The sequence below is a fragment of the Juglans microcarpa x Juglans regia genome, chromosome 7S, assembly GCF_004785595.1.
Source record: "Juglans microcarpa x Juglans regia isolate MS1-56 chromosome 7S, Jm3101_v1.0, whole genome shotgun sequence".
Classification (NCBI taxonomy): Eukaryota; Viridiplantae; Streptophyta; class Magnoliopsida; order Fagales; family Juglandaceae; genus Juglans; species Juglans microcarpa x Juglans regia.
In genome coordinates, this window is record NC_054607.1 from 4550983 (window position 1) to 4578630 (window position 27648).

The 27648-nt window shown below is 35.3% G+C and overlaps 4 protein-coding genes across 7 annotated transcripts; all 4 read right to left on the reverse strand.

Moving 5' to 3' along the window:
* Window positions 1-659: 659 nt before the first annotated feature.
* LOC121240385 (transcription factor IBH1-like) lies at window positions 660-1786 on the reverse strand. The gene has a single exon (XM_041137812.1). The coding sequence runs from the start codon at window positions 1461-1463 to the stop codon at window positions 975-977; it is 489 nt and encodes a 162-aa protein (XP_040993746.1). The 5' UTR covers window positions 1464-1786; the 3' UTR covers window positions 660-974.
* A 5628-nt stretch (window positions 1787-7414) lies between these two features.
* On the reverse strand, window positions 7415-14331 carry LOC121240386 (uncharacterized hydrolase YNR064C). 3 transcript variants are annotated; one of them, XM_041137813.1, is made up of 13 exons: window positions 13953-14329; window positions 13517-13571; window positions 13348-13403; window positions 13073-13173; window positions 12874-12943; window positions 12389-12458; window positions 11683-11739; window positions 11530-11597; window positions 11345-11425; window positions 10683-10760; window positions 10415-10570; window positions 9881-10033; window positions 7415-7640 (listed from the first exon to the last, which is right to left on the reverse strand). In XM_041137813.1, exons 1-13 carry the CDS (start codon window positions 14121-14123, stop codon window positions 7557-7559), a joined length of 1200 nt encoding a protein of 399 aa, XP_040993747.1. In that variant the 5' UTR covers window positions 14124-14329; the 3' UTR covers window positions 7415-7556. The 3 variants fall into 3 exon arrangements, with proteins under 3 accessions (XP_040993747.1, XP_040993748.1, XP_040993749.1); XM_041137814.1 differs by lacking the exon at window positions 13073-13173 and having other exon boundaries at window positions 12874-12989; window positions 13344-13403; window positions 13953-14331; XM_041137815.1 differs by lacking the exon at window positions 11345-11425 and having other exon boundaries at window positions 13953-14330.
* Window positions 14332-14836: 505 nt separating this feature from the next.
* On the reverse strand, window positions 14837-19379 carry LOC121240387 (rhodanese-like domain-containing protein 4A, chloroplastic). 2 transcript variants are annotated; one of them, XM_041137816.1, is made up of 4 exons: window positions 18641-19378; window positions 17518-17620; window positions 16825-17067; window positions 14837-15271 (listed from the first exon to the last, which is right to left on the reverse strand). In XM_041137816.1, the coding sequence occupies exons 1-3, from the start codon at window positions 19315-19317 to the stop codon at window positions 16846-16848; spliced, it is 1002 nt and encodes a 333-aa protein (XP_040993750.1). In that variant the 5' UTR covers window positions 19318-19378; the 3' UTR covers window positions 14837-15271; window positions 16825-16845. The 2 variants fall into 2 exon arrangements, with proteins under 2 accessions (XP_040993750.1, XP_040993751.1); XM_041137817.1 differs by lacking the exon at window positions 14837-15271 and adding an exon at window positions 15314-15513 and having other exon boundaries at window positions 18641-19379.
* Window positions 19380-20425: 1046 nt separating this feature from the next.
* Window positions 20426-26032, reverse strand: LOC121240405 (FRIGIDA-like protein 3). The gene is made up of 4 exons (XM_041137856.1): window positions 25925-26032; window positions 23225-24261; window positions 21940-22112; window positions 20426-21071 (listed from the first exon to the last, which is right to left on the reverse strand). Exons 2-4 carry the CDS (start codon window positions 24249-24251, stop codon window positions 20655-20657), a joined length of 1617 nt encoding a protein of 538 aa, XP_040993790.1. The 5' UTR covers window positions 24252-24261; window positions 25925-26032; the 3' UTR covers window positions 20426-20654.
* Window positions 26033-27648: the final 1616 nt, after the last annotated feature.

A 27648-nucleotide genomic window follows, 5' to 3' on the forward strand; every position in this document is an offset into this window, starting at 1 on the left:
ATGGTTATTGCCTAAATCCATTAATTAAGAAAGAAAAAGTAAAAAACTTGTAGTACCATTTATGTTCAACATAATAGTTTATCATATTGGAAAATACTAATTTAGCCACGTGGGATTACGTAAAAGTAAACCCACAAACTGATATGAATTGATGTGGTACGTTAGATTGTAAAGTTAATTTTATTATAAAATAAATCTAATGGATTTCATGAAGTCACGTCATGAGTTTGTGAGTTTACTTTATATAATCTATTTGCACGTGTCTGTAGCACTTCTCATTGCATAATATAATCTATTATATTATTGTATCAAAATAAACAAAAACAAACATTATGAAACTTTTAAGAACAGTACGAACCGAAGCGGTTCTTACATTGCCGGCCTCCTGAGAGAGGAGAATGTCTCTAGATTTGAGCTAAATTCTTTCGAGGCATTTAATTTAAAACCAATATTACAGCATTAATTAATTAATTTTTTTAAAATTATCATCAATATCAACTTAGCTAGGAAGCTTTATCCAAAACAGGGGACAAAAACTATTAGAATGATCAATGAGCAGAAGTTGAAAATCAAGAAATTCCGTTGTCTTGGATATAAAGAAATAGTTGTCTCATGAAGCTGGCAAGTGATAAAACCCATATTGATGATCTGCTTCGTTCTAAACCAATAATATTAATGATCACTGCATTTGAATTTCGGAGGCATCCAGCAAGAACAATAATACAGCTAGCTAGCTAGTAATTAAAAACATTTAGCAAAATTAAACAACAGCAAATTAAGATCAAAACATACAAATTATAATAATATTCATAATTTACCCTACTGTTTTTTCCAGCCAGCTTCCCTCCGGCCATGATGATCGGCTGATCCAGATCATCACGATGGAAATTTATTTTCCAGATAACATTTTATTTGTTGGTCGAAATTATTCCCACTCAAAATTCAATGTAAATGATAATATATCGATCTCAAGATCAAGTGGAGAAAACTTCAGCAATTCTTCCCATCACCTTTACCTGGGTTTTAAGGCACTTTATATAATGAGCAGTCTCACCTAACAAACAGCACATATCCATGGCTTCACCACCAGGCACCAGTTTTCGTAGCACGTTGGCTTGGTGAAAACCTGCGTCCTCGACACACTTGATATTCCCATATAAATTTCTTTTCCTCATGGCAAGAAAGCTCATTCTTCTAACCTGAGCACCGTCTCGTCCATGGCTACGAACCTTGCGAAGTATAGCTCGACTCCAGGCTCTCCTTGAGCCGATAGCAGAAGCCATGGAAACATCAGCTGCAATCTTGACTCTGAGGTATCCCCGAAAGATCTCCCTAGGGGTATATGCAGTAGTACTGGTAATTCGTTGCCTGTTTATTCTCAACAAGGCTTGAAGGAAGCCATTGGTGAACCTAGATTTTACTGTACTAGCAGGGTTCGAAGAGATGGAGCGCCTAGGATTCATAGGTGCAAAGAGAGAATATTAGGGTTTTGGGATGTTGGGTTTGGTTGCACTTAAAACCAAAGGTTGTGGGTTGTTGCCTTTTAGGGATTATATATAGATCCAAGGACAAAGCAGCTGGCGTTAATGGAGAAATAGATTTTCCTTCTGACACAAAGGGTCCGGCTTGCCCAGAAGTACTCAGAAAGACAAAATTAACGGCAAAGGAGAAGAAGTTCTGACACACAAAATCTACACATGAGAGAGAGAGAGAGAGAGAGAGAGAGGAGATTGAAAATGGGAGAATACTTGGAGGAATCACTGCTAGCTTTGAAATATGTAGGAATATATATTAAATAATGAGGTTATTCTTTTCCGCTTTCGTTTTCAGTTTGGGGTTTTGGAGGGTGAAAAGTGAGTCTAGTGCCTAGGCAAAGGTCCAACCACCATATGATCGCACATGGTTCCATTAACAACAACTTGGACAGTGGGGCCCTTTAATTTATCTCTTCATTTTGTTGTGTTAGCTAGCTAGCTAGGGTTCTTAATTTCTTTCTAATAACACTCCCCCCCCAACACACACACACTCATATAGTTTATATTTCCTTATGCATGCTTCTATTATTTTCAGATTGATCACCTCCTTTTGTTATATATGTGACAAAATGGTTGAGCTAACATTAACTAGCGATATATGGATCCATGGGGTGATCAATCATGACCAGCGATGGTGCATGACGGCAGCATGATGCGTAATAGATAGTATTAGATTAAGTACTATTTTTTTAGTATAAGATCTCGTTTGTTTTTATAATTATTTTCATCTCATCTCATCTATCTAATTATTATAATTTTTTCAAATTTTTATACGAAATAAAATAAACAATTCAATTTTTTCCAAATCTCAAAATAAAAATAATATTAAAAACATATAATATTCTATAATATTTTATTCAACTTTCAATTTTATCTCAACTCATCTCATCTCTAGGAGTGTAACGAGTCCAGTTTGGCCCAGTTTTAGACAAAATTTGGGACCGAACCGGTATGCACCGGTTTTACATTTTCAAAAACTAATTTCGCACAGATTACTCCCCTAAACCAGTACTTCCAGTTTTACCATTTCCGGTCCAGTTTTAATATACTACATTATATATTATATAATATATATAACAATTGTATTATAGACTATAGTGATGTATTATAATATATAATATAGTGATATATTATAATATATAGTGATATAGTATTAGTATAACTATTAATACAATAGACTATAGTGATATAAGATTTTAAAATTTAATATTATATTAATTAGTAGTTTATCATATAATACAAAACTATTTTATATATAATATAAAAAATTATAATATATATATGAACCGGTCCGATTCGGTCCGATCTGGTTTTAGAAAAAGAAAAAACAAAACCGAACTGATTTTGATCGGTTTTAAGAAAAATAAAATCAGTACCAAACCGAACCAAACTCGGTACCGAACCAAATCCACCAATTCGGTTCGGCCCGATCCGATTTACCGGTTGGTCACTGATTTTTTTTTACACTCCTACTCATCTCATTTATTTTTCGGTATTACTTTCATCTTAATAAAATATCATGATATCATATATAAAAGAATGAGAGTATGACGTATTATTTATATTTCGAGATTAATTAATAATAGTACTTAGTACAACGTGCAAATTGAAATGAATATGGCCGGAAAAATGGGAGTAAAAGCTAGAGAAGTTGCAAAGTCAATGCTAATGAATCCGATCTATATATGAACATTCATGTCTGAATTAGTTGCCTCCCGCTCAGACGGTACTAGAGTACGTACGTAGTACTGATCGATAGACCCGCCGAACAAAATATTGGAGCTAGCTAGCGAAAGTCTTGGAGCTTGAAGTACAAGTGATCGACAGCTGTCTAATTTGATCTTTTAGAGTGTATTAATTGCTAGCTGCTATCAATTAACGTGGATCGTTCTCTATAGCAAATAGTTTTGGCAACATATTAATGCGAACCACCCCATAGATAGCTGTCTTTCTTAATTCTATTTCAAACTATATATATATATATATATATATATATACATACACCACTGATCATCATGCATCATGTGCAGGCTCCATCATGCATGCAGTACAAATTTATAGATAATATTATGTATCATGTGTCATGCATTTTGCATTTTATAACTTTGTTAAAAGACCCAATTAATCCATGCATGTTTTTGGTATTTGAGGGAATATATATATATTTATATATATATATATATATATATATATATATTATATGTATGTGTGTGGGGGAATGTTTGCTGATTTAGTCATATATTATATAGATCATCATGCATGATCATGATGTCTAGGTGCCAGCCTTTTTCTTAGTGTTAAAAATCTAAACTTTTTAATAGAAATTAATGTGTCTCAAAATTAGAAACATATATCTAATGCATATATAAATTTTACAAGAAAAAAGTAGTGTATAAAGTATGTTTTCCAAAATTAGTAGGTTTCAGCAAATAATTTTAGGGAAATGATTTGTATAGACTTAGGGAATATATGTAAACGGCCTTGCACATGACTCTCTTTGAAAAAAGTGGACAATTTTATAATCTATATAAAAAAAATTTTATTTTTTAATGGTGATCGAGTTTCAATAATTTTTTAAACTGAGTATGCATGACTTACACACCCTAATTAAATTATACCTAGCATTAACACTCTAATTTTAATGTGTTATGTTGCAGATTTGCATCTTTAGGCATGTTATATATATATATATATATATATATATATATATATATATTTCAATTAAGCTGCACCTAGCACATGATGACTCTGTGCATGATCTTCTTCTTTAAGTCGTTTTAGTGACCATCTATTGATGGCTAAAACTAGACAATAATATTCAATCTATATATGAATAATATCTCTTCGATCAACAGCCAAAAGATTATGAAAAGGAAAGTTAACGTTGAAGAGGAATTAAACCTGATAGCAGACGTTGATCATGCATCCTGATTTTCGATCGTGATCTGTCTCAGACACCAAATGATTAGAATATATATTATTTGGTAATCCTCCTCCTCGAATAATCGGCATGTAAAGCATGCATAGATCAGTTTGAACACTCAAAGCAAGCCTAGCTAGCTAGATAGGAGCAATGCATGATAAATATTCACATTTCAATTAACTTTTATAATCGTCTCAAAGCCTCTACATTAATATATAAGAAAAAAGAAATTAGTAGTTATTCCTTCTCCACCCATATATTCTACAAAACTATATATATATCGTCATGATTTCCCTTCAATCGTATATAAAATATATTGACTTGATTAATGTCGGAGCTAGGCTCCTTCGTCTCGATCGGAACAGCCTGCATGCACCAAAATACCTTCTTTTTGTCTTTGACAGTTCTGGGAATGTATGTGTCTGCAATCTGCAGAGTTAAACCAGGGATAAATTGTTGAATCATATCATTGATCTGCTTCAGCTTCTCTTCTCTCTAGCACGGAAATTCATACAATATTTTTCCTTAATTTCTAACTTCACAAATGGTTGAACTGAAGAAATTAATGGGTCTAATTCATCTCATAAAACCGGTTCTACAATAGAGGATTGTTCATTCTTTATAAACATGTTACAGACCTTGTCCACAGATAATGTCTGATTTATTCCTCAACATCTTCCCTCACGTGCAAACCAGTATTTTTTTTTTTTTTTTGTCTTTATCACAGGGTAAGTAGTGTAGGCCTCATTCATCCTGTGACAGACTCTGATACCATGAAGAAATTAATAGGCCTAACTCATCTCATAAAACCGGTTCTATTATAAACATGTCTAAAATCTTATCTACAGACAATGTGAAATTTATTCCTCAACATGAACAACTGGCCGCTGCTTGTTGAAGATAGAGAAAGGTGCATCACGCACTACTACCATTCTAGCTGTATCAAGGGCCAGTTTAGTTAGGTTTTCACACTAGAGGTTGCACGTGATGAACGTACAAGTGAAAAAAGAACGAAAGAGGCGAAGGAAAAGGACCAGACAAGTTAATTACATGAGTGCTATATGTGAGTACTGTCACATTATATTCTTGGAGCTGTCGAGAGTCGACGGATATATAATTGGTGATCAAGGGTGAGTGGAAGGCTTGCTAGCCGGCAAGCCTTTTGGTAATGCTAAAGAAAAGATCGAAAATGAAGGGACATGATCAATTAGTTTTATTGGATAAGTACCACGTAGAACGGACATTTAGTTTGGTTAATTTCAATATATATATTGCATGCCTTTGATTGATTGGCTGCTTATGCATGGGAATATGCTATGTTTGGAACACATACTCATGTCAACCCATCTAAAATCAATCATTGATCGGACTCATTATTTTTTTAATTTTTTTTAAAAAAGTTAAAACTGATTTCTCAACCTATTTTATACATTTTAAACATATATCTCAACATATATTCATTTAAACGCATCTTAATGGGATTCACAAAATACTATTATTCACCAATCATCTTAGCATCAAAATGCAGCCAGTTAACCACGTCTACCTTGAAAGAAAATACACATGCATGAGTATTGTTAGATAGATACATATTTAGGATATGCAAGATCCGCATACTTTCTTCGGAAAAAAATGGAGTTTACCATTAAAAAAATAAAATTTTCATGTGGATCCTAGATTTACCTATATATTTTTTTAAAAATAAGTGTATAGAACTTGCACATCCTAAAATTAGGAAGATCATTTCCCATATAAATAGTACTATTATGTAAAAAATAAATAAATTACTAGTTTAAAATTAAATTGATTTTTCTGCAATAAAATTATCTTGAAAACACAAAAGAATCAAAAGATGCATGCGCGCAGGTTCTATTTTGCCTCAGCAATGTCAACTCCGACCCTAGTCCGTTATCTCAACCACACATTAATTAGTACCATTTACATGATCGACTATTTACATATATATGTGTGTATATATATATATATATATATATTGGCATTTCTAGAAGAATTTTTTATGGAGAAAAAGAACAAAATGACAGATCATATGAATGTCAAACGGGCAGGCTCATGAACTGGAGTGTGTACGTTTTTGCTTTATGAATGTGGCCGCCATCAGTATAGTAGAATGAAGAACGTGGGTGGGCCAGTGATCTTAGCTATAGGTTGACATAATCCAGCTTTAGATTTAGACACTTTTAACTTATTCATAATTATGATTAATGTCTCAGATCATAAGCAGAGATCAGAGAGCTCCCAAGGGTTAGGACCACTGATATTCATTTGACTTCTGACTCAGCAACAGATCATAGTCTCACACATACACTACTACTAATATTCTTACTAATGACATCTATTGTTCTATATAATATTTTGAAGTCCCTGAGTTTTTCTCAGCCTACTGATGAAAGGTCTCTGAGTACGTGTGGGGAGCTCAGTTTTTTATTTGTGTTTCATGTTTTGGTTATTGAAGAAGTAAATCTTCAGCTACATAGATTGTTTTATCTGAAGTTAGTTAAAAATGATCTAATTGGGTTGAAAAAAAATTCATGAATCGAGTCAAAATTATCAAGAAATAAAAATTAGGTGAAGTGTGCTTTTTTTTTTTTTTTTTTAGAGTAGTGCTACACAGAAGCCTCGCACTCTGCACACCAATTAAAAATATGTGATTTTACTTTTTTATACTCATATTTCATGAAATATGAGGGTAAAAGGGTAAAATTACATATTTTTAAGTGGTGTGCAGGAATTTGGGATTTATGTTTAGAATTTTTCTTTTTTTTAACATCAACCCACATATATACATTTTTTATTATAAAAACCGGGGAAATGATATGTACAGTCAGTATACAAGTTTCGTTCACTCCCTTTGAAAAAAGTGGATAAATCTAAGACCCAAATGAAAAAACTCACTTTTGTATGGTGGTCCCTCACTATATTTCAAGGGGAGTGCACGAGATTTGCACATCCTAAAGATCATGTATTTAGCATTACTCAAAGACTGACTATATATATATATATATACTGTATACCTCGTGTTAATTAAAGAATAATGTTTTTGTATCATCAGTTATTCAAGAAGGAATGGTCTTGTAACATCAAATTTGGCTCCTTTTGCTGAGAACCCTGGAAATGATCTGCGCAAGTTCTTCCCCACAATCTTCTTGTACATGATGTCCTCCCTGCAAAGCACAACAATTTAAGTGCAGTTTTCCCAACAGCTTAAAACTGAAAATACATGGCAATAAAAATCAGTACCTATTTAGTGGAACCGACCCTATCATCACACAATAATGACAAAAGAGATGGAAATAATCCTTTTTTTAACGAAATTATTGCATGCAAGACTTCATTAAAACTTGAGGTATGTGGGATCAACGACCTCATCCTAGTTTACAACATGTTTTGGGATATCACACTCCGGAGTGCAACCAAAACTACGATTTTCAGCTGCCCATTTAGCCACTAAGAGATCAGCTGGTTGATCTGCCTTCCCATATATCCGGCCACTTGACCAACAACCAACCTGATTCATCTGAATTATGAACCTGGAAAAAAAAAATCCCTTGTGTCTCTCCGAGTCTGCAATATGCAGTTGGGGACAGATTCCTTATCACCAATATATAGCATTGCAAACCACTTTAGGCATCCTCTTCAAGCATAACATCCTTAAGCCGAAGGGCATGCAGCAGCACTTCTGTGGGCTAACAGTGCTGCATTCTGTTGTCCCTACAGTACGCACACATCAGCCATAACAGAAATTTTAGCGTACAATTCAACCTATCCTGTAAACTGGTCAACATTAGTGCTTCAACTCCAATGAAGTCATGAGATTCTGCTGCTCTTAAAGCTTGCCATTTGGTCAGTAAGATAAAAATGATTCCACCATTCAACCATAAAGTACCTTTACTATTTGTTGCCCAAATAAGGAAGTCATCAATTTCCTGAGCCAGAAGATCCGTGTTTAAGTTGTACCACCAGATTCTTCATCAAAACCATTTGCAATTAAATCAACCTTCCAAGAGAAAGTGGTGGGGCCAATTAGGTAATCAAGCTTACAGTTTAGTATGTATCAACTGGATCATCATATAGGTTTGGCTTAAAACCAGGCAAACACCAAGTGTCATCCCAAGGCCTAATGGCAATGCTCTTACCATTCCTCACAAACAAAACATATCCCTTTTTCAGTAAGTCGAGTCTCAAGTAAGCCACTCCATAACCATGAATGGCACTGGAATTTCTTAAACTGCAACAAGTTTTCCTTTTAGAGGTATTTGTTCGCAAGAGCTTGAACCCATAATTTATTAGGATAAGTGTAAAGCATCCAAACAGTTGCAGTGTTGGCACTACAAACTCTGCCCATAAAAACCAGTTCTATACAACTGTTACGGTGTCCACTCTAATGCTTATCGGATAGAATATCAAACAGTGCTGCATAATAGTCTTTTCAGAGTGGCGAGGCAATTATAAATTCTCTACTTTGCATTTTGGCTAAATAAAGCAAAAAACTAAATTGCAATTTGAGTAAAAAAATTAGATAACCAGCATTTTAATTCCACTCTAAGTCGTGAGTTTGGTTACACTATTTCCTTAAATCTTAAACTCCAGTTATTAACTTCTGAAAACTATTTCTTAGGAAAGGGGGGGAAAAAACTCCATAAAACTATTGGATTATTTTTAATGTCACTTTACCCTTACAATTTTTTTAATTTCCATTATACTTTATAATCACATAAGGAAAAGCAAAAACAGAACAAAATAAAAGGTAAAAAAGAAAACTAAGACAAGAACAAAAAAACCGAGAAGAATGCTTCAAGATCCTCACCAAGAATACCTGTGAATATCCAAGAGGTGGTAAAAATGAGAAAAAAAAAAACTTTTTTTCAGTCTCATATCCATTTGTGTAATTAAACGTTTGGTTACACAGATGAGATAAGATAAAAGTTGAAAGTTAAATAAAATATTATCAGAATATAATTTTTTAATATAATTTTTGTTTTGAGATTTGAAAAAGTTGAATTGTTTATTATATTTTGTGTGGGAGTTTGGGAAAGTTCTAATGATTATATGAGATGGTCTCATCTCATCTTGGTAACCAAACCAGGCTAAATGTTTTTCTTATATAAAATTAGGATTAAATATGATCAACATTCAAACAAATTTAAAGGTGGTCTCACAGTTTAGGAGGCTAGTTTAAAGGGAATATTGCAAAGACCTTTAATTTACCTAGAAACTTACTGCAGAGGAAGTGCTTCAATAAATGATGATATTCATTCTGCAGTCAGGATATAAATTTGGGACGTGCACATAAAAGTTCACAAGCATTCAATTGTTAGTTACCTGAATTGGAGTGTGTTTTGTTTGGGTCTGTGCTGATTTTATTCTATGGACTAGGAATGGTAGTAAGAGAGAGAATTTGTACCATCGGTAGTTCTACAAGCTTATGGTTTGCATCCTTGCAGAAATCTTCAACTCCATCATAGCTTAACCAGCGGTCTCTTTGGCCCCACAAAACCGTTGTTGGAACTTTCCAATTTTTATCTGTCAGTATTCTCTGCATATCCTCCACATAGGTCTGCATGTACAGCAATCAGAATGAACACAGAGATGGATAAAGAATTAACTACAAGAAAGTTTGCTATTGGGACTCTTTATAAATTCATAAAACATGAAGAAAATCTGGCACAACATCTAAGGGTAACGGTTCGGCATTGTTATCCAAATTACATGCCATGTGAATATAGTCAATAGTCCTCATGTCAGAGGAAAATTTAGGATTTATGGGAAACTGACAGTTATCCATTTGTTTTAGTTATCATTCCTTTCCTGTTTCTTTTTAACTCCTTTTCTTCACAATCTTAATCTGTTAAACCGCATATTATAACTCTAAGGCTCATAAACAAACAGAATTTAATTTAAAAGACCAAAAAGGAAAAGGAAAAAATAAGATTTTCACCTTGAGCTCTTTCTTCATGGCCCTGCTAATTGCGTTTAGTGCAAAACCAGATGAACCAGATGTGAGATATGGTCTTCTATAAACCATTGCATCATCCTCTTTCATTTTGTAAGGACCACAACTTGTCAAGGCTTTATCACTAGCCCTTAGAGGATCCTAATTGCACATGGGAACAAGATGTATCATGCGCCAGTGCACTTACAAACCAAAACCCCCACCCCACCCCTCCATCCCCCTTTCAGTTTCCCTACTCTTAGGACCTTCATACCTGAGAAAATATTTCACCAAGCAAGAAGTTGCTGAATATGGACAAGGTTGATGGAAGGTTGGCATGTTTGGCTGTTAGCTTTATTCAGAGGAAAGAACGTGTTCATTAGTTGCTGTCATCCTATATAAACAACAAAACAATATGCCCATCGCTGTCGTTATGATGCAACGTTAAAGAGATACATTCAAATAGTACAGTCCACAGAATCTTCCATGGGCCAAAAATAAGGCCAAATGTCATTGAGATTTGTTTTTGAAATTATAATTAATGCCAAGGATTTCAGTTTTTGCTCTCACTTATTCCTTTGTTTGAATTGCTATATAGCGAAAGGCCAGCAAAACCATATAGGTAATATTTCAAATCCTAAATGTGAGAAATTTCATCAACTGCATATTTGAGAAAAAAAAAAAAAAAAAATCTCCCCCATTTGGTAAATTAATAGGAAAACCAATGTCATTTCAGAAACATAGAAGAAGATCAGAGACATTTCTGGAATTACAGGTAACCCAGAGCTATATCGCAAAAACAATTAAGGAGATTTCTTTAAATTTACGCCATATATACATGTGTTTGTATACCACCATGGATATGATCAGAGTGATATTATGAGCATGGTTCAAAAGAAATTCGAAGCTAATTTGTTAGATTTAAGAAATCCATACAGGAGAATTAACCAGTATTAAGTCATTGAGCTTCTCCTGATGACTGAGAGCATACTTAACCACAACTGGGGAGAAGTAGCCCTGGGAAATACACCAAAGATTAAAGGCACTCTTCAGTCACATGTCACAAAACAAGGGAATATTAAGTATGTCCATGCTTTTATAATGAGGAAAGGAAGAGATACCTGGACAACAAGTGAGACCTTGCCGGTGGCAAGTTCACTTATAAGAGACTCCAAGGATGATGCATATTCTGCAGTCATATCAAAAATTAACTACAAAGAGGGAAATCAAGAAGCATATATGATATGTCATTTTTAGGCTGAAAAAGCAATTACCATCCAAAGTATAGTCAAACCCATATCCAGGTTGAGGCTTATCTGAAAATCCGAAACCTATTGGAGAGACAAATAAAGGGCAGGAAAATTTTGTAATTACCATATAATGAAATAATATTTCATGATAAGATGCAATCTGACAACTATATCAATATTTATTTTCAAGAAAAAATGAAAGAATTGATGATTTCTTTTTTTCAAACTAAGGTATCATTGAGAGAAACTGTGCAGAATTCTGATGTACTTAAGAACTAAGTAACTTTTTAAAACATTATGGGCTGGACGGACTTACAGTGTACAAAATCAAGTGAAGATTCTCTAAAAGCTTTTCTTTTGGGGGCAGAAATCAGAGACATTTTAAATTACTAACATTATGCAGCAGATACAAGTGCTAAACTAAAATATTCTTCAGTCCCAAGCCAATCTTTAGGATCAACAGCCGATGATCTTCAACTTAAAGCAATGTTTATTAATAGGTTTTAATAAGGAGAAAGTTATATAACTATCACACTTCTTATTGAGATTGAATTGAAAAGGGTGGTACTTTCTACCGCCTCTTTTCAGTATCAGTACTGGCACAAGGCTTTTACCATACTTTTTCTCATAATTGCCATCAATAGATGGAAATAAGAACAGAACTGGAAAGCAATGTGCAATGAATGGATTCTACTATGATTCTCAATAAACTAGATTTATAGTCTCTCACCTAGCCAGTCAAAAGCAATGGCATGATAGTCCTTAGAGAGTATAGGAAGAACTTTACGATAAGAGTATGCCTGAGAATAGAAAAAGATTCAGCCAATAAGATTGGTATTTTATATTATCATGACGCTTACTGCAATAACTATTATATTTATGCATCAGACGCAAGCTCTAAATTAAAGGGGCATGCAATTAGATGAAACCAAATATACTAACAATCATAAAGAATGCAATGCTTACTGCAATAATTATTATATTTATGCATCAGACGCAATCTCTAAATGAAAGGGGTATGCAATTAGATGAAACCAAATATACCAACAATCATAAAGAATGCAAGGTGGAGATATGAAAGAATATGGACACATATCATCTCCATCCCTAGACCTGGCTGTGAAAAAATGGGCATCTTAGCTTCAAATGGAACTGAATAAATGAACAAGAAATAGAGTTCATTATAAAACATGGAAAGGAAAAAAAATGACTCGCCTGTGAAGGTAAACCGTGAATTAATATGACTGAAGGATTATCAGCACTTCCACTTTCAACGCAAAACCATCTATTGCACAAAATCACATATACAGAGCATGTTTCAATGGGAAACCCTGCAAATAATCAAATCTTAATGGGCATGCCGAATATGACTCCAAATAAGGCAATTTTTTCATTAAGATACTTTAGAATTGACCTAAAAGTATCGTCCGGGGCCTGAGAACCAGAACCCATCTTAAGTCCAAAAAAGGGATCTTTGGCCTTCTCACCAGAACCAAGAACACGATGAGCTCTCACCTGGGAAAAGTGATATGACAAACAATAAACTTCTATGAAGAGGTTAATATCTCTCCCACGCACTTAGTTATTATAAAACCCATAAGGCAAGGTACGGCAATTTGGATCTCCAAAACCTAAAAAATGCAGGCAGCATAAGTAAATTAGCCAAAATTAAGGAACAAGAATACCCACTATCTTCCCTTGCTTAAACCATTCATCTGATCGGCTCGGCCCATCAGAATATTTTCCTGTTAAATAACACGCCCACATTTTTCAATCGAGACGCATATACACAAACATCACAATTACATAACAAAATAGTACTACTGGTGGTAGCAGTAGTAAAACAGATGAGAAGCACCTCCGCTGAAGGAAAAGCCATCGCCAACTGAAACTGGAGCATCTATGAGATAATCCTGTCACAAAATCAAAGATTCTTTGAGATTAATAATAGATGGTTTATGGTTCGGCAGCGATGACTTCAAAGGGTGGAGAGACAGGGAGTCGAAAAGGCGTTCATTATACAGAAATGCTCGAATCAGTTAATGTATGGGAGATGATATGTAGTTAGCTGAATCCAGAAGATGAATAGACGTTGAGGGTCGCTTAATTTCACTCAGATGAGACAAGACATAGGGAACAGAAATGTTGCTCATCTTGCTCTACTAGTAGCTAAGGGAAGGCGATGCTAGTTCTAGCCAAATTTGATGCGTGCGTGTCCCTAGTGTTAACATGAATACAGACTATAATTAACCTCAGTATCAACTCAAAAAAAAAAAACGAAATGAGAAGCATACTTGCTCGCTGTCATCGCCGTTGGATTTGCAGCTGAGTTTAGGAGACTTCCTTCTTCCAGGTTGTGAAGTTGTTGATCTGAACGGTATGCCGAGAAGAGAGAGATTTGCTGGCATAGGAGAGTGAAAGTTGTGAGACAAGCGAATACGAGGAGTTTTAGCTTGAACTGCCATGCTCGTGCTAGCGGGAGATTGAAACAACGTACAACACAGAGAGTACGTTATGGTTTTGGGATCTTTGCATATATTGTCCGTTTTCTTTTATGTTTATTTAGGAGATATGAATTCTCTGGTTCTCGTACGTCATGAAAACCAACTATCCTCTTCGCCTCCTATATTATGGATTAGATTTTTTTTTTTAATGTCCAACAAAATACTAAAGAAAGTAAAACATTAAAAACAAATATACATATATATATATATATATTTAGTGAAAAACTCTTTTTTTTTTTTTTTTTTTTTTTTGATGGAGTGAAAAACTCTATTTGCAAGTAAATTTCTTGACACACTAAACATGCCATTGACATGAAAATCTGTTGCATTAGTTAGCAACATAAATATATTTTAAAAATAAAAAATTATACTCATCAACCCTATACCGGCCACTCACCTATTTTTATTTTTTTTTCTTAACAAGTATGTGGTATAAGACTGTTGAGTAAAATAACTTTTTAAAAATTTTATGACCATTCTGAACCCATAATAAGTCATGTATTTAAACATTCAAGAAAAAAAAAAAAAAAATCAAGTGCTTGCACAGCACAACTAAGGTAAATAGTTCAAGAGAAAACATCACATTTTCTCATCATGAGATGCAAAAGAAAAATAGTTTGGAAGAGAATGACAAATTAAATCTCTCTTTGTTTTTTGTTTTTTTTTTTTTTTCCCCTTCTTTTTACAAGAAAAGCTTCATCAAATGGACCCAAGAGAAAATATATTTGGACCAACAATTTAGCCGAATAGGCCTCCTCCAGTAATCCCATTAAAGCATAGATACATTGAAACGACAGGTTCTTTAAAAATCCAGAGAGTTCCTTTTGCATACGCATAAAAATTTATGGAAGAAAAAGGAAAGTGAAGAAAGACTCTTTTCTTTGCAGTTAATAGGTGAAAAATTGTTCTAATTTTTCAAAGAAAATCAAACCATATGGTTACATCTTTGGAGTTTTAAGAATGTTTCCGCTTGCGCTTCGCCCAACATGGGTTGCCTCAAAAAAAAAAAACGACCTTCGACCCAACAGGAGTTGCCACTTGAGACATACAGGATCGCTTTTGAGGCTCTAAAGGAGACCGAAAATGGTGATTTTAGTCGGGCTCTGGTACTGCATTTACAGAAAAAGTAGAAGAATAAGCAAATACAATAATCAAATTTTCTGGTTGCATGCTTGTAGTGTTAGGAACGTAATCCTGCAGATGTTCGCAATCTGCATATTATAGAAAGAGAACTGCCATGGCTACATGTCATCCTTTCTCCATCCAGAGTAATATTAACTATAAGCACTTCGAGCATCATCAAGTCATCCAATGAAAACTTTTATCTGTCAGTGTTGCACGATGCTATCTCCTGGCATGGAAAGCCCAAAGGATAAAGAAGAATTACCAAGCTACAATACACAAGTTCTGCTGTAAGGTCTATAAAACAGGACATGCTGACAAGAGAAACTTTCCCTATCGAAATGGAGAGCATAACATCCATGGATGGTTAGATCTGTCGGTAAACTACATCATCCATAGTAAACTCAATCGGGAAAACCCTTTATAAAAACTCCCATCTATACCCTAATAGATTCATCATCCATGAGACAACTATCCGTGTGGTTATTATCTCTCAAAAACTCAACCCGAACTCCTATCCTGTTGGCTGTTGCTGTGCTGGGACCTTTTGTTCTACTACCAAACCAAGATGTGATGGTACTCATCAACAAGCCATGAGCCTCAAACATTCTTTTCAAGTTGGAGTGTTTTAGGAAGACGGCTATTCACTAGAATACTACTAAAATGCAGTGCTGCATTGTGTTCTCCTTTACTCTACCCTTTCCTGTCTTCTATAAGTAACTAGTGCCAAAAATTTTGATAACGCTCAAGGATAACCTATCCCTATAACCTCATAAATATATCATGTCCATTGGAAAATACCAAAGCTGGTGAACTAGATACGTATGAACCGATCCTCTATTTAGGTCACTGGATATTAATCTCTCAGTTCAAAGTTTCAATAGAGGTTTTCATTCTTGAAGTTGAAGTGGCAACCCAGACACCTTGACTGTGATGTCACTGGCGGCTTAAAACTTGCACGTGGAAAAGCTAGCTACAAGTTCTGAAGAGTAAGATGCAGGTGCTAACACAATTTTTGTCTTGCTTGGACAATAGAGAATAACCACACAGATTAATTATTTATAAAACGGAATAGAATAAAAATTATTAGAACAACCATCCTATTCCAATCATCCACTGACCAGGCACTGTCTGCTTGGGAGCACTAATTTTGGTTGCAACAATAATGGATTTACTTTCTTCAATTTTTTTTCTTTTTTCTTTTTCTTTTTGTGTGCTAACATATATTTATAACATTATAGAGAGAAGAAATTGGAAATGTCCAAAGCACCATCCAGTTGCACCAAAATATTGCCAGAAGAAAACAAATTTTAAATAGCTGCCGAATGCAAGTTTCAATTAAGACGTATATCCGGCATATACAGGCTACCTCGCTACACAATTAAAGTCAGAACCATGGTTTCATATTATGCCATTTACAATTCAAGTGAAAAATCTTAAGATGCAGATATAAATAGGTTTATGTTTCACCTTTAATGGTTATTTTTAGCATATTACATCCAAAGATGCAACAGAGAGAGAGAAAGGGAGATCTACGCACATTAATGTAGGGAGAGGATAATCAAGAACCACTTTTGATGTCTGGTATCGATTCTGTTGACTTGTTTAGATGATCATCAATTTTCCATTTTTCTCCAAGAGAGAGATTATCGGAAGAGGTAGCATCATTCCTATCTTCAGTTTGCTGAATAACTCCTCCATTCATCCAAAGTTGTTGAGAATTTTTAACTTTCTTCTTTCGATACATATGCACAGACGGCGGCAAAAGAGAATCCTGTATTGCCTACAAATACGAAATCAAAAACAGTTAATAAGCTCGACAGATGTCAGAAGTAAACTTCTTAAAGAACAAAGACAAATTGAATGAATTGAGCAAACGTTCAACAATGTTATGAAAGAAAGTGCCAATGAAGCATCTTTCCTAAGATTTAACAAAAATTGACCAATTTAAGGTGAAGAGATGGAATATGGTAGACATTTTATTAGGACATCCAAAATTCTGTCTGTGTTGTACCACACATGCATGATCTGTTGGATACACAAGATCAACCAAGAAGTGATTTTGTATATTCTTATCCAACCAACCAACTAATTAGAAATAAGAAATATGGATCTCTAAAACCACCATTTTTCCAACAAAGGTAGATCATAATGGAATTATGAATAGAAACTGAGATCTGAGCTCCCTATAGGTGAAAAATTGGTACAGTGAAAAGGAATGAAAGAAGCATACCAACCACCCCTTTTCACCTCTGACCCCGCCCCTGATTGCATATGCCTCTTTGAAACCATTCTTGAATAATAATTCGGCCACTTTCATGGCATTACCATCAAAACTACCTTGCATGAAGAGAAACTAGTGATGCAATTAAAGACATGCTTCATACAAAAGATGGGAAGCTAAAACGAGATAATCATACTTCTCCACTATGTATATATGCTTTACAAGGCATTTATTATGGAGAAACAAAAGTGAAAAACAACATGCTTAACAGCTAACTAGTCGGTCTACCAACTATGACATTCTTTTCATAAGTCATGAAAACAGCATAAATTACAAGGAAAAATCAACATGCCACACTCTCATCCCACTTCTATCTCACTATAATAAGGTGGCATTGTCCATCAACTTTTGAGTTTTTCTTTTAAAAAATTAACGGATCATCCGAAGGTGATAAAAGTGCCACATTTTACATAGTGGAATAAAAGTGTGACGAGGGTGTGGTTCGTTACTCGCCGCTTCCTATAACAACCCGACACACTTCAGAAGCATCCCAGCCTTAAGAAACCTACACGTGGGAAAGATCTTCGCAGTGGATGGTTTCGTATGCATAAGGATAGTCGGAAAAAAAAAAAAAAAAAAAAAAAAAAAATCGCTTCATCTTTAGTGGAAAGAGAGCCACGGTCACTGGTTCTCTGATAGTTGGATCCTCCGGAACCACAAGGATCCTTAATTAGAATGGGATTCCAACTCGGTAAGTCGGTATCTTCTGAGATTTTAAGAAGAGTTGCTCTTTGGAGAGCACAGTACGATGAAGCTGTGTTCGCGTCTGTCGTTGGTTTCATTCTCTCTTAAGAGGGGCACCTTAATAATATCCCAAAATTATTTTAGCCTTTCAAATGGTCCCATATAGTTTTGAAATTCCAGGGGAGACTGGTCGAATTTAGAGAAAGCCAGGTTTCAAATCCAAAAGTGAAACCTAAACAACAATTCCTAAATTTCTACAACCCCCTCCTCCAAAATTGAACAACTAAGGTATAATAAAAATAAATTCATAATGACCAAAGCCCGTTTTCCTCATTTCCATTGACATGGACATTACATTAGGAAACAATTAAAAGATCTTTACACTTACTTGTCGAGTACACAGACCACAGTACTTGCGGGGTCCCCAAAGCTTTCCAAGACCTTCTTCACAAACCCATCTTCATCTCCCTCATAATACTGAACCTGCAGCACGTCCTTATTAAGAATCTTCAAATTTGGAGACTTCAAATACTTCAAACTCTTCTTTTTCCTAATATCCAAGAGCTGCGCATTGGGGTCGTCCCGGAGTTTTCTAAACGCATCAATGGCAGAGATGAATTTGTATTTTCTCAAGTACTCCTCAGTTAGAGGTATGACAACCAACCAAATGAATGTACACCCAGCAACAAAAAATGGGTTTCTGTTGAAAAAATCATCGATGGCAAGTAAGACCGACTCCAGGTTGATTTTGTCCGAGACTTGGTCCGGGGAGGAGACAACAGCTTCAGAAGCAAAGCAAGGAAGAGAAGTGAGGAGGTTGAATAGAGTGAAAGAGAGTCGACTCTTCGTTAGATTTTGAAACAAGGGAGAGGCTTGGATAAGGAGAGGACCGTTTTGGAAAGGTAATTTAAAGGTGGAGGTGAGTTTGGTTTGATGAGAACTGAGAATGAGGGTGGGAGTAGAGTTTGGACGAGTAGATATGGGTTTAGAGATGGCCGGATTCTGGGTTTTGAGGTCGAGTGGACAAGAGGAGAGGACCATGGAAAGAGACTCCATGATAACCATTTGGATGGAGAGAGAGAGAGAGAGAGAGAGAGAGAAGGGAAGTGTGGCAGTTAAGGTACTTGTTCTGTTTAAGTTTGTGTTTGGTGTCCCGTGGATTTACTGTTTTTTTTTTTTTTTTTTTTTTTTACGAGCTGCAGAAATACAAAATATACAACAAATATCTCTAATTTTAAAATTCGAATATTAAATTTGGTAGCCTTATTATTTAGAATCACAAGAGATGTTTCATTTCATTATATTTTATCATTATAATTTTTTTAAATTTTTACATAAAATATAATAAATAATATAATTTTTTTAAAATTTTAAAATAATATTAATATTAAAAAATAATATATTAATAATATTTTATTTTATTTTTTTCCGGAACATCCCGTGTAAGGTGTTAACTCTGGATAATCTGTGCGGTTTGTTTCTTGGTTCATAATCCTTCGACCTGATCCCATCCATGACCCAATGTTTTCTTTCTCATTTCTTTTCCTTAATTGGTTTATTATTTTTAGGTTTAATTTGTGGGTATGAGTTCTGTGAGTGTCATTTCTTTGTGAAAAGAAGGGGGAAATAAATTTATATACATATATATATATATATATACATATATAACAAAATGAGAGGCCTTTTTAGTTTCAAAAGTAATAAATTATTTCTTAAAATAATTAGTGGTCAAAATCGTATTCAATATTTCTTAAAATATTTTCACTGAGAAATATGACCAATTCAATTAATTTTTTTTTTTTCTTGTGCAATAGTTGATATATAATTCTGTTAACTATTATTTCACCACATTAACATATTTATCAATTTAAAACTAAAATGATTATTATCTCAGTATTTACTATATTTAACACATGAAATTTAAATTTAAAAACGACGAAATACCGATGCCATAAAAGATTTCTTAATCCTTTCATAGGCAGGCCGATCGTGCCAGGGAGAGTGTCGACGCTTGCCATTGAATAGGCTATTCCATGCGTGTGAAGCATGAAACACCCACCACGTCATTTCAAGCATAATTTTCCTATTCACATAGCATAGCAATGCGAGAGAGGGGGGAAGGGAAAAAAAAAAAAAAAAAAAAAAAACCATACAAACGAGACAACAATACTTATTTACAAAATTAAAATATTGTGCATATATATATTAGAATTTAGAGAACCGAAGCATCATCTTGTACATCAACTAAGAATTACACATTTTTTTTTCTTTTTTTTTGTCATTTTTTTTAAATACTAAAATTCATTCATACAGTACAACATACAACGAGCCAGCAGGGTTAAGCCTAACAGTTAAACCAACGGATCAGAGTCACCTTTTTTCGCCATGTTTGTTGTTGCTACCTAGTGAAGATAAGGGGCTTGGTACTGGTAGCCATTTCCGAAGTAGTTGCCATGACTAGGAGACAGATTGTAACTAGCAGAAGCCATAAGAGGAGGGCAGTGGTTGTCAGCAGGTACTGGGTAAGCATATGGCCTATCATACACATACTGAGGATACCTATCAGTGACTCTCGGATAGAAAGTCTTGTCAATAGCAGTGTTAGTGATGCGAGGTCCATATCCGACACCGTTAGCACGAGGTCTTTTTGGTTGAGGCTTCGCAGCTTCAGTTGCCCTTTTCTTATCTGCCTTGGCCTTTTCTAGCAGGAGGACACGCTTTTGGAGTGGATCCACAGGAAACTGCTGCTCAAGTTTATGCTCTTCAATGCACTTGATCACGGCCTTAAGTGAAGTCAGCTCTCGATCGTTAACCTCGTTCTGAAACAAGATCGAATTTGTAAGGCGTCATCAAATGAAACCATATATGAAAACCTAGAGCTCAGCAAACCAGATCGAACTTCAGCAACATCCCACATTTAATGAGATGCATCCAGACCATGGCATGCTGCTGGGACTTCAAAAGCAAACCCCTTTTACGAAATCTGGCCATCAAAGAATGAATATGTAGACCCCAAAGAAAACACGCCGCATATAGACACACCAACATTTGCATATTTGGGGTAAGAACACACAAACACACACTAGAGAGAACATTGATCTGATATCTAACCAAACAGCCAAGAATGCTATATGGATGTGCATGAAACCAAGAATGCTATTGGTTAAAAGTGGTTAAACAGTTGCAACAAACAGGTGGTGATGAGGATTGGAAAGATGTTGGAAGCTTGTCTTTGAATAGCAAAGCAACTGACTGGTCAAACCGCACAGGTGACATGAGATTACTTAAACCTTATAACGTTCAAACAAGGACAACAAAATTATCGAGATCTCTGTACCAAATGGTCTAATTAAAAGACTGAAGTCCAAGTGGATAGAGGTCAGAGATCAAATCCTTAGTCAAACTAATCAGTTGAGTCTGGTTCCGATAGCACTTCAGCGCACTTACATTGGTGTGAATCTGTCTCTTGTTGTTACCACACAACCAATTTCACCCAAGTTATAAGATCATGAAATGCTGTGGACAACACATCTCTTATTGGCTTGCAACCAACAAGCTTGCAAAAACCGTAACAGTTTAGGATGCACCAGGGATCCATATCAATTTGTTAGCTCACCATTTGAAATTATAAAAAGAAAATGATTGAAATGATATTGCTTAAATATAATTCAGAGTAGGGGAACACACCTGAGCAGTGGAAGATGCGTTTCCAGTTTTAACAGGTGTAGAAGCTTTTCTTGCCTCCTTCAGGTACGATTTCAGCAAAGGCACAGGGGAGAACTGCTCAGTAAGTTCAAATGCAAAGGCCAAGTTAACAGCATCAATTTGCCTTCCACTATTTACCAAGACTTCAACAACACCTGTGGAACCCAAGAAAAACACAATATAAATATGAAAACTTACTGAGAAAAAAAAAATGATGGACAAAAGTGGAAAATTTGATCTAATCAATCCCTTTCTCCGTGTTGGTCCATCCAAGATCCTCACTATAATTGTCCGGCAGAAACCAGAAAGCTCTACTTCATGTTGCTATACCTTTTTACATGATGCAAATGCAAAATCCATATAAAGAGGTTTGTTTGCTCCAGAAATCACCTAGGATGAACACAAAAGGGCAGTCCTAAGAAATCAAGGTCTTCTGTTCCCCTTAAAAAGCAACCTCAAAATTTTGTTCTAATTTAAGCAAATTTGGTGTAGTCCAAGTGAGTTTTTACATCTAATTCTCATCATAGTTAGCCAGTTGCAGGATCCCACCATTCACTCATATCCATGTGTGTTGATGATAATCAACTCAATCAAGCCTTAATCTCAATTAATTGGATTCAGCTACACGGATCCTTTTCTGCCAATAGAAGTCATGTTCATAAGATGTGACAATAAACAGGTGGTGTTAGTTCATTAATGATATACCAAACCCCCCCCCCCCCCCCCCCCCCCCCCCCCCAAAAAAAAAAAAAAAAATCCAGGTGGTGTCATGACGCTAAATGCGTGGTGTTAGTTCATTAATGATATACCACCATTGCTTAAAAGAAAGAAAACAAGCAAAATAGCATTCCAAACATGATGTCATTTCAGACGGTGGTGTTTTTAAAACATCTCTCTGGTCAGAACATTTTGACTATACAAGTCAATGTAGCATTAATGAAATATAATCATAAAAGTTAAGTTTCCCACTTTAAATGACTAGTTACTTCAGATGTTTGGCACTGTGGGGAGCTTAGATATGAGGTCAGTAAACTTCATCTAACGCATTCGTATCTACCATGCATTGGTTTTCATCCATAAAGAAAATATGCACAAATGAAAGGCATGCCAGGCATTTCTCTGACAATCCAAGGTCAAGAAACATGCTCAACAAAACAAACCATTTTTTGTTTAGTTCATCATGAAAGGCATGACAGGTATTACATCGTTGTGCTGGATATCATAAAACAGGTTTTCGTCCATGGTTGTAGGTGCAAATAAGACAAACCTGGCATTTTCTCTGATAACCCAAGGGAGCGACAGAGGTCAGCTGTTTGGCGACGCCGTGAAACCATTGGTATTAACCTAGACAATTGTTCCTCATTAAAATCAGAGGCAATACCAAAAGTTTCCAGAAGTTGCAGAAACGCATGAGCCTCCAATGAGTTCCCATTGCTTGCATCCAAATCAAGAGCATCCAATTTTGGTTTCCATTCTTCAGCAATTGCCTTTGCCTGCTTCTTCAGATCTTCTGAAATGACATCAGGAACAGAGACAAGATCTCGGCTTGTTAGCAAAATACTTAGACACTCCATCAACATGATACAGGTCCGACGAAGACCCAATAAGTTAGAATCCTTCTTTCCATCCAGATTGGGCACTTCCATCTGATAAAACCCTTCCAAAGAGTCCAATACCAAACGGGCAGGATTAGCTGCAGCCTTTAGTGCTAGTGGAATCTCCTCCCTTATGGCAGCTAGGTTCTTACGGTTGTCCGATATAAAGGTGTGGAGCCCTTTTGAGTCCATTGCTTCACAAAGTATTACTAGCTGGGGATAAGACTTCACCTCTACATCTCCACTTTCAGAAGAAACTTTGATGTCTTCTAAGTTACTTTCAGCAGCCATGTCATCTTTTGGTTTCTCTTCTGTGCTTGGTGCCCCACATTGGGTCCCATCAGGTACAATAGCAGGATTCTCTCGAGCATTAGCAATGGCAAATATAGCAGCGTCTCTCTTCTCTTGAAGCCTCTCCAGTGAAGCTTGTTCCTTGGCCACAACTGCAGCTGCCCGCTTCTCCAACAATTTTTGGGCCGCAATTGTTTTGTTCTCATATTCCTTTTCTTGGTCTTCCAACTCATGAAAACGCCTCTTCAAGGATTTCTCAAGCCCATGGAAATGTTCTTCAAGTTCTTTCCATTTCAAGTTGAGGGTTATGGCCCGGTGACTTTCAAGTTCAGCAAATGCTTTCTGGAGCTGTTGTATCTTTGAGGTCGTAGAGTCAATTAATGTAACAACTGAAAAGGTATCTTCCATGGCAGAGAATCTGGAGGTAAGAAAAAACAAGAGACAGAAAGAGGGAGGGGAGTGTCAAACAACATTCCAAGAAAATTAGATGCAGGAACCATAAAAACAAAGAAGATATCTTATCTTGTAGTCTGGTCTATAAACAACGGTTACTACTGTCCAGATAAAAATGAACAAAGAGCCACATAAAGGAACATAGAAGACCATTAACATAACTTGACAGATAATAACATTTCAACTATTAAGATAATTACTATTTTTCGTTAGTAACAAAACTGCCACAGCCTTAGGAAGAAGAAAAACTCAGGAACCTTCCAGGTCAGGAATGGAGGCCACGGTCAATGCAATGTTCATCTCAGATAAGTGCAATTACACAAAAATCATTCAAAACACAGCAGTGGAAGTATTAGAATGTAAGACGAAATTATGCATAAAGGACATAGTTGCCTAATCAAGTAAACTCAAGACAATTATCTGGGCACAATGATTTACCAACAGGTACAACAAGACCTTACTGTTATAGAGTTGATACAGTTAATTGAATACAACAAAACCTGGCATTTTCTCTAATTATGCTGAACATCTAAATTTAATAATTGGGTCCAAACTCCAAACCAGTCACATACTCATACCCATGCGGCCGTGCTCATCAAGCATCACCCATACAGACCCCCCTTTGCCATTAACATTTATTTCTTGTCTAGATAGCAGAGGCAGAAGCATCAAAAAATTCCCACAAAGCAGTTATATTCACAATGGCATCAATGGCCAAGGCATATTGGAGGTGGTCAAGCAATACAAAAGCTAAGGCACAGGAGCAAAACGTAGAGCTGATTGGATTGAAGATTTTCTCCTGTCATCTACATCCTTTCAGTAAAATTATTTGGGGTGTTCTCTCCTTGTCTATTTAGATAGTCACCCGAAAGTAATGGTGATGTTAATTTTATGGCTCTGAATAAAATATTTGTGGTATTGAATGTGGAGTCATTGTCTCGGTTGGAGTGTGTGCGCATGAGAGAGTTTCTCCGGGTGTTTTAAGAAATGATTAATTCTCCACGTGTGTGTGAGAACAAGACTAATAACAGTCTCCTAAACCAAGAAAGGGAAAGTCTCTTCTTCACTTCATTCTTTACTTCCAGCGCAATCAACCAACCTATGCGTTGGTTGTGCAAGACACCTAAGCATCAAGAGAGGGGGGGGGGGGGGGGGGGGGGGGGGGGGGGGGGGGGGGGGGGGGGGGGTGAACCAATCAAGTACCAGCTCAATTAGTCGATGGCCCACAGTCCATTCTAGCACCAACTAGATACAACTTAACCAACCAGACATTGAGCAGAAAACAAAGCACAGAAACAAAATAAATTTCATATACATGCATAGAAGAACCAAAACCCAAACCCCTCCTAAGCCGTCCGATCCGACCCAAACGGGGTGATACGAGAGTGTAATTCAGTCCAAATTCCCTTAGCAATCCAACGCGTAAGCTTAGTGAGAAATGCAGCAGAAAAAATTAACCATAAAAAAACAACCGATATTTGAGAACGACAAGCCCTACAAGTTCATGTGCAAGAAACCCTAAGTAGCAAAACGAAGCAAGATCTGATAATCTAAGTAAATCCAAACACCGATTAGAAGAAACAGAGTACGAGAATGCAGAGGAAATAACACTAGGAAGGAATACTTGCCTCAGATCATGGAGGTTGAGCAGCTAGACGAGCTCGTGTGCGTCACACAGAGAGAGAGAGAGAGAGAGAGAGGAGCAGCAGCCAAAATAAAAGAGTATGAGAATTATCTGATTGGGCCATCTATAATTCTATCCAGCTACAACGGCGTCGTTTTCTCCACTTGTCTTGTGACAAGTAAATCCTTTGAAGAGGATCACCGACTCACTAACCGTAAATTAACTCCAAATTATTAATAAAAATTATATTCATTATCTCCGCAAACTATTTTTTTTATTTTTTTATTTTTTTCTCTTATAATATATATAATATATAGAAATGAGTAAAAAAAATCAATAAATTTAAGAAGAATAAAATAAAAAAAATATTTAAAAAAATTATGATGTGTGAAAATTATGAATAACAAAATTCTTTTATTTTTCTGCAATTAATTAAAAAAAATACTTTTTTACTTAATTTTGTCGTATCCAACCACACTCATATTCAACGATGTGACATAATTTTAGTAATCTCCATTTTAAGTAATTAACATCTAAAATCACTTATATCAACAAGCGCGATTGAGAACGACAAAATCTCGGATAAATAGTAATATTGCTTATAATTTAAGGTCACATAACTATAGCATTATGTATATTATCATAGGGGAAAAAATGCCCTTAAGTTAAGTATTATGAGAGATATAGATGGGTCACACATAAATTATCATTATCCTATAAATTTTTTGAGTAACATTAAATGTATAATAAATATTGCAAGCCCCATTTCATGTATTTGTCATTTTTTTATTTAACTTAAAATCCTTAAATCGGTACGGTTTGGATAGTAAGCTGAGATTAAAATTAAAAATTAAATAAAATATTATTAGAATATATTTTTTAATATTATTATTATTTTAAAGTTTGAATTATAATGATAAGATGATATGAGATAAAATATTTCTTGTATCCAAACAGAATGTCAAAATTTAAAGACAACCTTAAAACTTTGCTATAGTCATATATAGTTGTACCAAACTGACATCTTGCACGAATAAGAAAGTCACCACTACTTGGGTTATGGTGACATGAATCATATATGGAGGTTGGTTTTTCCCTCTCGTTAATTACTGCTACCCTTAGGACGTAACATTTTAATTTTGGCGGATTGACTGCGTGATGCACGTGTCTAATGGTGATGATGATGACGACGTTGTTGTGCAATCATCTTCATCCCTTGATTTACGTACTGCAGAAGAAAACTTGTTAACCTCATCACTATAAGAAATAAAGCTTTTATCGAAAAAAAAATTTGTCGCTAAAAATTAAATTTTGTCATAAATAATTTTTTGCGAGGAAAAATAATCGTCGTACATTTGTCGGAAATATCTCGTCGTTAAAAGTTATTAATGACGATAAAAGTATACCGTTATAAAAAATATCACATTTAGCAACGATAATTTTGTCGTAAGAAGAGTCTCATACTTGGTCCCAAAAAGTCTCCATATAACCAAAATCGTCATAAAAACTAATGCAATTGTGATGAAAGATTTGTTCCTCATTAATATTAGATAATTAATTTGTCACAGATATGAACATTATAGCGACTAAAATAATTGTCACTAATAAAAAACTATTTGTGAGGAAGTATTATCATCACTAAGCTAATTTTTGCCGTCAAAATTTATTTATCACAAATAATACAATAAGAAGCTGGACTCTAGCATAGGTGACGATTTAAATTTGTCG